This window comes from Nesoenas mayeri, assembly GCF_963082525.1.
Source record: "Nesoenas mayeri genome assembly, chromosome: Z".
NCBI classification, from domain to species: Eukaryota; Metazoa; Chordata; class Aves; order Columbiformes; family Columbidae; genus Nesoenas; species Nesoenas mayeri.
In genome coordinates, this window is record NC_137542.1 from 1196414 (window position 1) to 1207115 (window position 10702).

General features: G+C 40.0%; 1 protein-coding gene across 1 annotated transcript in view; it reads right to left on the reverse strand.

Annotated features, from left to right (window-relative positions):
- Positions 1-9544, reverse strand: part of FAM81B (family with sequence similarity 81 member B) — a gene marked incomplete at both ends in the record, with an annotated part of 44242 nt that extends 34698 nt beyond the window's left edge. The window contains one exon of the mRNA XM_080362178.1: positions 9444-9544. Coding sequence (XP_080218304.1) covers positions 9444-9544 — 101 coding nt within the window. The remainder of the gene's footprint in view (positions 1-9443) is intronic.
- Positions 9545-10702: the final 1158 nt, after the last annotated feature.

Sequence of the window (10702 nt, forward strand, 5' to 3'; positions counted from 1 at the left end):
TGTCAATGCAGGTTAGAATCATATAATCATTTTGATTGGAAAAGACCTTTGAGTTCATCAAGTCCAAACATTAACTGTGTACTGCCAAGTTCTCCTGTACCCCATGTCCCTGAGGACTTCATCTCTGCGTCTGTTCAACGCTTCCAGGGACAGTGACTCCACCACTGCCCTGGGCAGCCTGTTCCAATGCCCCATAGCCCTTTCCAGGAAGAATTTTTTCCTAATATCCAATCTAAATCTAAGGGTTAGTGCAATTCTTTCACTCTAGATAGTTAAATAAGCCACAAAGTCAGTAGAGGCAAAAAGAAGAATACAAACTTTTAATAGTCACTTCAGTGGCCACCTGTATATATTTACCAGCTGAATACTCCCCATGTTGTTTTAACACAGATTTTATTTATGAAGCTGGAAGATTTGATAAGCAAAATGAAAAGCAGGCCCCCATTCATGTAAAAGAAATCCAAAGTTCAGAAAAGCACGCTGTAATTAAAACACACAAATACAACATGGCTAGCTCAGAGGTGGAGTAGAATTTCGTGAAAACTGTGTTGTAAACCAGAGAACACCGTGCAAGGGAAAAAACCCCACAGAAGATCACAGAAACACAGAGAATCCCAGAATGTGAGGGGCTGAAGGGCCCTGTAAAGCTCATCCAGTGCAATCCCCCCATGGAGCAGGAACACCCAGATGAGGTTACACAGGAAGGTGTCCAGGCGAGTTGGAATGTCTGCACAGAAGGAGACTCCACAACCCCCTGGGCAGCCTGGGCCAGGCTCTGACACCCTCACCATGGAGAAGTTTCTTCTCAAATTTAAGTGGAACCTCCTGTGTTCCAGTTTGCACCCATTGCCCCTTGTCCTGTCCCTGGTTGTCACCAGCAGAGCCTGGCTCCATCCTCCTGACACTGCCCCTTTCCATATTGATCCCCAGGAATGAGTCCCCCCTCAGTGTCCTCTTGTCCAGCTCCAGAGCCCCAGCTCCCTCAGCCTTTCCTCATACGGGAGATGCTCCACTCCCTGCAGCATCTTGGTGGCTGCGCTGGACTCTCTCCAGCAGTTCCCTGTCCTTCTTGAATATAATGAAGGCTTGATCTTAAAGCTGATGTCTAGTTCCATTTCATTACTTTTTTAGCACCGCCGTGCACAAATGGAGGTGGCAGGAGCAGATGGATAAGTGAGGGGCTGTGTTGGGAGCTGTGGGGTGGCTGCTCCCTGGTGTGAAGACCATAATCTCCTTCAGCCCCAAGGTCCCCAGAGCCAGCAGGAGCCACCAACACCCGCAGGCTTGGGACAGGCACCCTGGAGAAGCCATTGGGAGCAGAGATCAGAGAGAATCACTCCTCCTGGAACCAGCAACGTGCAGTCTGTAGTTACTCAAGAGACTGGGGTGGGAGATAAAATGCTTAATGATACTTTTTTTGTTCTTTTGTTTCTGGAATCAGATGGATGGCTTGCATCTAAATAGCACCAGGCTTTCAAATACTCCAAAGGAAAACGTTCTATTTGCCTTCAGTTGGGAGGAGCCATCAGTGCAAACCTGCCTGGGAACCCAGACTTGATTTGTTTCTTTTTTTTTTTTTTCACATTCCAAATGCAATTAAAATTATTGCTGATTTTATATCAGTGTGAAATCTGGCAATTCTTGCTCTTGTGGACAGGAATCATGACATTCTCTCATAATCATACATGCTGAAATCAAAAGATGTATGTAGCAAGAATACAAAGGGTGTCAGAGGAAGCAAAGACGATAGTGCAGCAGATTGTATATGTGTGTATAAACACTCAAACAGTGTAAGGTGCAAAAGTCTGAAGCACTGAACACTTGACAATCCGGGTCACTTTATGTTAAAACCTTTGGAAGGCAAAGGTAATATGATATTACTGTGATTCCTATGCACCACACTACCAGGTCTAGTGCTGTTTTACTGGGTTTTATTTACTGAATGACCAGACAGTTACTCTAATCAGATTTTATGGCTTCCTATCCAAAGCATATCAGCTCTACATAAGTAGGAAATGTTTCAATTATCTTATCTGGACATATGGTCATAATATTTTTCAATGATGAGCTCTACAGAAATATTTATTAAATTCGGTGAATCAGATCAAATACACTGGCATACCTAACATGGCACAACAATCAAATAAATATAAAAAATCTTGCAAAAATGTAAATGTTTTATCTCATTATTAAATTGAGACTTACACTGCATGTAAAACATAGTAAAGCCCAGGTCTGGCTATACATAGAATATCATAACGAGCAATTCAGATTTTGCTATAGCTTTTTTTTTCTTTATTTGATAGGAATAAGATATTATTTGTAAACAAATAAGGGAACTTGACTTCATAACTTCTTTTTTATTGCCACCTGACTTTGCTGAAGGGTATACTTTGCCTGAGATCAATTACATGTTATTGTAACTGAGAAAAATTGTTATATATTTACATTAACACAAAGATTCACTTGCACAGCACAGAATTTCCCTGGGAATGTGATCTTTAGCAGACATCACTAATACAACCTACTCTGTTCTCTATGTATGTTTATTCTCCTCTTTACTTTCTATCAGAATGAAGGTCTTGTAAATTCTCCTTCAAAACAAGAAACATGTGCAAGACTTACTTCTTGATAGAACAAAGAAAGAAACATGGAAATTGCTAAGTAACTAAGCCTCTATTTCTAACATTTTAATTCTAATGATAGTATGTTTATTAAAATATATAATATTGAGTAATAAACATAACAATTTTAGGTATTAATTGAGAAAAATTTCAAGCATATTTAGTGGCATGGGTCAAGATGTTAGAGTATCCACAGACCTTCATCATCTCTGATCAACAGTGTTGAGTCTGCAATAGATGGGCAGGAGAATATCTTCTACTCTATATGCTCTCAGAAGTGAAATCCCCTCTGAGCATCAATCATAATAAAAAGATTAAGGAAAAAAAATATCTTGTGGAAAGAAAAATAAATGTGGTCCCAATTATTATTTCTAGTTTCTCTTCAATTTGGATTCTTTCTAGGCATGGTCTTCCAGCAGCAAACTGCTGTTCCTACTTTTATTACAGAAATGAGTGCACTTTCCTACCTTCATGTAGCTCTTAAAAAAAACAAACAAACAAAACAAACTTCAACAACAATGAAAAGATGATGAAATCTGCTTAATATTATAAGCTCTAATGCTGATGAAATGCAAAAAAAAAAAGTGGCTGGCAACCTCAGCTAATCCTAAAGGAGAAATACCTATGCAGCTCTTAATGGGATTACATACGTGTGCAGGGAGGTGATGTTTGATACAGTTCTGTAGAAGACCTCACAACAGACTAATCTCCCTGTTATAAGTAGAAATGTTCCATCGTGAATACATAAGGTCTGCATGTAAGATGTAAAAAAGATGTCATTTTGCATTAGTGACATAGTAATGTTGTTAAACAGACTGTTTTAAATACAAAAAAGTACTTGAATATGCTGTTTCGTCATTGCTAATCTTGTGTGATTAACCCCATGGCATGTTTTTATCAATGATTTATGATAGAATCACAGATGGTTTGGGTTTGAGGGCCCTTCCTAGCTCCCCAGTGCCCCTGCCATGAGCAGGGACATCTGCACCAGCTCAGGGTGCTCAGAGCCCCGTCCAGCCTGGCCTGGGGTGTCTCCAGGGATGGTTCACCCACCACCTCTCTGGGTACCTGGCACAGGCTCTCACCACCCTCAGGACAACAATTCCTTCCTCAACCTTTATTTGTGTCATATCAACCCAAAATGTTAAAGTTTGGCCAAGTAACTAAGACATGTACCAGGAATGATCAGGCAGTAATAAAATGGACCACCCTTCCCATAAGCTCCCCTCTCATTCAAAATAATTTGTTGTTCCAGTTGATGCTTAGGACTGGAAGACACTTTCTGTAACAAAACTCAGTGCAATGAGTTTAATTCATTTACCCCTGTCAAACCCTTGCTGGTCCTCACAGCCAGCAGCAGCAGGGGAGAGCAGGACCAGACCAGATAGGTCATCACCTTCCACCAGCCGGCCTCGAGACCTGCTAGCGTGTGCATGAGGACATGTCCCCATTCAGAAGCTGTGCAATTTAACTTGAACATTATGCTGCTTACTTAGGCAACTGATTGTTTTTATCACTAGTATTTACTGTAAGAATGGAGTCATGATGGTTTTAGAAATTGCAGTGCTTGCGGTGGTTGAGGCAGGGTCAGTTTTAGCATGTTCCCCTCTTTGGTCAACACTTAACTTGTATTTCAGGGCCAGGCTGGATGAGGCTCTGAGCAACCTGAGGTGGTGAAGATGTCCCTGCTCATGGCAGGGGGGGCACTGTTGTAGGAAAATAGTCAATTAGGATTTTAGGCCTATATCAGTGTTATAAGCTGTGTGCTGCTAAGGCTGCAAGTCTCAGCTTGTCTCCTGTGTAGCCCTTGCCCAGAACCACGAGCGTGGTTACCTTATGCTTGCTTTGTACCCTTAGACACTGATAAATGCTGTTCTTAAGTTTGCTGATTTCTGTACTAGACTGATGAACTACGGATAACAAATGAGACAGGTAGAACTTCAAAGCCAGCCCTGCAACCCGAGGACTTTTCGTTCAGTACTTGTCAAAGTGCAACATGAAGGAAGAAGTGAAACCTGCAGACCACTGGGACGGAAGGAACCTGAAGACATCGACAGTGATAGACAGGGATAAATTTTGCTTAGTTGCATAATACCTGTTAGAAGCCTATATAATGACTAGCTGTATGGCTGTATGATAGTCACTCTCCGAGGAGGTGACCCAACCCTGCTTCTACAATAAATACTGCTCAGAGTAACCCACGAGAGTTTGAGTCTCTCTCCAGCGCCTTCTTAATAACCTTTTTCAGGCACTAGGGAGGGTTGGGGAGGTTAGGGAGGGCCCTCCAACCCAAACCAACCTGTAATTCAATATTATTTATTTGAGAGATCCAGTGAAAACATGGAATCATATAGAATCATTTCAGTTGGAAGAGGCCCTCAGGATCATCAAGTCCAAACATAACTTGCATGAGCTATTCTACAGAAACTCAAATGTAGAATGACTCTCTTGATAGCCATGGAGAAGTAAAATCAATATCCTTTAAAGCTTGGAGGAATAAAAGCATGAAATCATCTCCACAGGGAGAGTGGACATGTAGTCACATTCCTCTGAACTGTCTTGAGAGTCACAAAAAATGTCAACATGAAAAGAGCCTTTTGGTCCGTGAAGAAACAGCAGGAGTTGGCTCAGAGAAATGTATCTTGTGGTGTAATTGAAGGAAAGAATTTGGCTTAGAGCTGATGGCAGAAATTAAATATGTTTGGTTTGAATATTTTTCAGTCAAAAGACAAAAATATTTTATTGCCAATAGAGTAAACCAAATTTGATGAAAACTGGCAGAATCCAAGATGAAAAAAAGCACAAAGATAAACACAGGGAGCCCAGGAGCTTTTCCTAGACACCACCAGCATGAAAATACTGGAAACTGCCAGAGAAAATGGGAGCTTGCCCATTGACATCATGCTGGATGGAAGCAGAAGAGCGAACTCTCAAATCCCATTCCTATTCTAGAAAATAAAGCACCAAAGTCAGATATCGATATAAAAAATACCAGCCTTCCTCATGACTCTAAAATGACAGAGTCTCTTAGGAGACACCTCTGAGTGCACTGATTTCATGTTGTTCTGCCATTTATAGCCCATTTTTTTGGCTGAACACAGTGATGCCTAACAAGAGTCATGTAGTATTGTTCAAAGGAAGAAAAAGCTGCTGTGAAAATCATATAAAGTTTTGTCGAGCTTACAAATACTGCTTCAGAAGGGTTTTTTTAATTGTCTTTTAAATTATTTTTTGCTGAAGTTGATGAAACATCCTATAAATATAAATTAATGTTTTTATTGTACAAAAAAGCATACCGAAGTATATCTAGTACGCAGTATAATGAAACAATGATATTTAGCTATTCTAATGACATGACATTTCTGTTTCTCTGCCTTGAACATTTAAGTCCTGTCAATGACAGATCATTGGCTTATGAAGATCAGAAGGATGTAGGTATTGTGTAGTCAATTCACATTTATGTGTTTATGACTAATCCCCCCGATGTTTTTCTAAGCATTACTAAGTAAACATCTCTCCAATACATTTTCCCTATATCTACAATATTTAATCTACTTGCCACTTGCCAAACAACTTTTCAGTGAGACTATCATTCTGAAATAAATGGAAGGGTGAATCCTCCTGACTCATGGAGGCCACTGATCTCGTGTCCCTTTTCATCCGTTTCTTTCAGGAGGTCACACCAGATGTAACCAAAAGTACTCAGGAGCCTCCTCTGCCATTCAGGAAGAGCGGACATGTCCCCATGGCAGACCTTCTGACCTGGTCTTTCACCTAAACTGTGCTGGGACAGCTGGAGCAACCTTAATTCCTCACGCAAAGTACAACTGAGAGGGCTTTACTTTATTTTTCACCACCTGACAGTGACTTTCCAAAGCTACCATGATGATGAACATGGAGAACTACTTTAAAAAAAAAAAAATCAATAAAAATTGAACATTGATATATTCTAGGCACAAAAAGACTCATGAACGGTTTTAGTGTTTTAATACTTGTCACTTGATAAATATTCTATATAGGAAATTTGAAAAAATACTAGATTTGCCTTTTTTTATGGTCTCTTCTTGCTATTTCGAATGACTTGGTGCCAGGTAGTTACACATACATTTGTACAGACGCTGGATATGGTTATCTTTCTATACATAATGAGACAGGGAACACTATTGCACATATTCACTAGGGAAAACAGGTCCAGCATTAAAATGTCATTTATCATATTATTAATTCAGATGAGTGCTTGAAGATGCCTAAGAAAGTTTCATCATCTGTAATAAGAGAGAAGGCACGGAAAAACTCAGTACAAATTCCTGTGGAATATTGCTACTTTTATGGTCCTCCAGCTCGGCGCAACCCTGGAGTGCAGGTTGACCTGAATTCAGCGAGGAGAAATGTCATTTTGACTTATACCGAACAGGCATCACCCTGCCCGCAGATCGCGGTACACGGCAGATGATGCTGGTCCCTGCGAGGAAGCGGCTCTTGTAAACAATCCCCTGCGAGTTCCAATTATGGGAGCTGCAAAGCGCTGGTGATGATGGATGGAGACCACGGGTGTTCTCAGCGGGTGACAATCCACCTTTGTTAAATAAGCAAAACCTGCGGCCTTTTCCACATGTATCACTGCTGGTCTCAACCGAGTGTCAAGGGGCTGTTTTAGGTGGGAAAGACACGGATGTGGGTCCCTGTTGTAGAATTACTTTTGTAGTGGTGAATTTACCGTTATATGGAATATTCTCCTTCTATGGTATCATGTACTCACACAATCTTTCTGATAAAATGTAGTTCTTTTCCCAAAAGACACAGCCATCAAGTTTTGGACGTAATAATTGTTGGCAGTATTGAGTGATTAGTCATTGTTTTCCACCTGACTGTGGAAGACTGAATTAATTAAGCTTCTCAATGTCCCTGTGAAGTAAGTGTTACATTAATTAAAACATGTGTGGCCCCGAAAAACCTACTGCACATCTAAGAACTCACATTTTAACAGAAGAAAATACAGGTCAGCTTTCTGGTACAGTAACAAAACCAAATGAAAATGGATCTGCACACCAGCTTATTAAAACACTCGAAGTGAAAGGCAGATCAATGCTTTTTGTGGGTTTTATTTCACACCATCGTTTTCCATTGGAAATCCATACCAATTACAAGACACTAGAAGGAGAAAGCCAGGAAGCCTACTCTAAACCTCAGAAGAAAAGGGACATATGTGGGTTTTTATATCCATCTAGAGCTTAATAGCTGGTCCATCTTAATTTAAAAATAAATATGATTTGTGTCACAGGGAGCATGAATTTTCCAAGATGTAGTTTGATTCTTTGTGTTTAAAAACATTAGGGAATGACTGTGTCAGAATCAGGTGGATTAATTAGCTTTGGAGGCTAGCAGATGATGGTCATGACCAACTAGGCTTACTTCAGCATCCCACTGCTTGTGATGGATGATGAATAATGTAATCTCTATTTAGTCATATTGCATCTTTTCCTAAAGTTTTCAGGCCTGCTGAACAACCTGTCAAGGGATTTCTTCAGAGAGGAAGGATGGTCCATCTCAGATGTTTTGGGTCAATACTTTTACCTTCGGGTAGTATTATGACTAACCTAAAATATTGGAGATGGAAGATGTTATAAAGACAGTAAGAAAAACAAAACAACCCCAGAATGTTCCTGTGTCCTGTACTTATTTTGGAGTTTACTGAAGACACTGTGATTGCTCAATAGAAAAGGTATCTTGGGGCATCTGCACAAGATTTTAATCATAAACATCGAATTTAGAAGCATAATTGCTCTTGCATGCCAGCTGACACAGGCGGTGATGTCCTGTACAGCAGGGTACTGTATCACTGCTCCAGACCTCTGGAAAGACAAACAGATTTCGGGCTTTTCTAAAATTCTTCTGGATGAGTTTTCTGCATGTGCCAGTGTATAGTTAAATGCCTCAAGGTCAAATAATCGAGCACTTATACAATGGTATAGCTCTGCACATCACCATGTAAATAGCGCACACCAACCACCCTTTGAAAGTGCAAAGTCTACAAAAGTGAACACTGCAGTAGCTGCCTGTGATCCTCACCTGTAGTTATTTGTACATGTATTATTTGTATTTTAAATACAACTGAATAATTTTTGTTTCACAGACTGTAGCCTTCATTTCAGAGATGCATTATGCATCAAACCATTTCCAGCAATAGTCAGTCATCCATTAAGCCTTTTTATCTGTTTGAAAATGTTCACAATAATTTCTTTAGACAAAAATTACTTTTTCAATGCATAATTAACTCTTTGACCAGCTGTTGGCACTGCTTCTTTCAGAAAAACACATAAATATAGCTAATTACAAAAGAGAAATCACTAAACCTAACTCCTAATTTCCCACCAGTGACTAGGTTTCCCGTGAATACATTCAAGACAGAAGAAAAAATAAGCAAGTGAAAAAGCACATATGTCACAAGTCAGAAACACATGAAATACCTTTCGAAAAAACATGTTTAAATACCTATGTACTGTAAGCAAGCAGGGAAACGTGCAAGTGTTTTTCAGATGGATTTTACTCCTTTATTTTTCATCATAATATTCTCTAAAGTGTTCTGACACTTTGAACTTCCTAAATCTGCCACTCAGAATGTGGCATGACAGACAGTAGGGCTGGATCCAACAGAACTTCACTTGAAAGCAGCGGGCAAAGACAACTCTGAAAAGCAAATAAATCAGAAGAAGAGTGAGTGAGATGAAATAACACGCAGAAAGGAATAAACACAAAAAAGGCAGAGAGTAATCACAGTGCTTGAGAAATTAGTGGGAGTGAGATGGTGGAAAAGGTTACGTGGGCAGCAGGAGCACGCACGATGTGGGTAAGAACGTATCATCACGGTAGGAATCTGGGTACCAGCTCCCACATTTTGGGATGCTGCTGGAAGAGCGCATCGTGTTGTAAAATAGAGCTATAGCTCAGCACAGATACGTTACCTCGAGTGCTCGTTATGTCCCACATCTGCCCAGGGTGGCCCGAAGGAAGCAAGACACATGCTGACTGTGCTGCTCCATGGGGACCGGCAGGAGGAACCAACCCCTCAGGGGGAGTTTGTCATCCGATAAAAGCACGTGGGAAGCACCGTGTCGGACTTGAAAGACAAAATCCTTCCTGCGCAAACCATGAGGTGTAGAAAATCTTTCAAGCAAAGCGGTAATTGCTTGTTCACTTACAATGTACATAAAAGAAAGGGTGATAAGGAATCCTCTTGTAGTGCAACAAAATTGGGTTGGTCCTACCCTGTTTTCCCGAAAATAAGACAGGGTCTTACATTAATTTTTGCTCTCAAATTTATTACTTTTTTAACTGTATAGCTGCCTGGACACTACTCAGTTTGACTTTTTTATGAACTCTAACTAGCGTTTATTTTTGGAGTAGGGTGTATATTTCAAGCATCCTCAAAAAATCCTGAAAAATCATGCTAGCATTTATTTTCAGGGTAGGTCTTACTTTTGGGAAAACACAGTAGAACAGAGGATTGTTTGTTTGTTTGTTTCCAAACGCTAGTTACTTTGGCTTTTTACATAATTACAAAGTCCCGCCACAAGTAGTCTGTGTAGGGCCATCAGACAACAGGTCCACTCCTCACTTCTCCTCAAAACTAGTTCTTGTTCAGCAGAAAACCCGGCACAAAATGTTGGAAACACAGACAAATGCTTCTGAGCTCTGAGTTTTCTCTGGGTATGTTTCAATATACACACATATATGTTTATAATTCCACACATTCATTGAGAAAAAAAATGTGCCTTTATATAAACAATAAACAAACAGAATACTATCTTTCATTTTCCAGAGTTAGGTCTCTGCTTCAAAATAAAGGTTAATTTTTTTGTGTTGAGAATGTTCCCATTACAGATTACATCAATTCAGACTACGACACCAAGCAGATCATCTTGCATAGACACACTTATTTCTTTCTACATCCTTGTTTTCAGCTACTCTACTTTTTCTAAATTCCTGCTTTTCCAATTGAAGTTCTCTGATCATAATTTTCTAGGTGAATGGGATTTCTTAGATAATTTGATAAAAATAAGAATGTTGCTCTGCAAAGT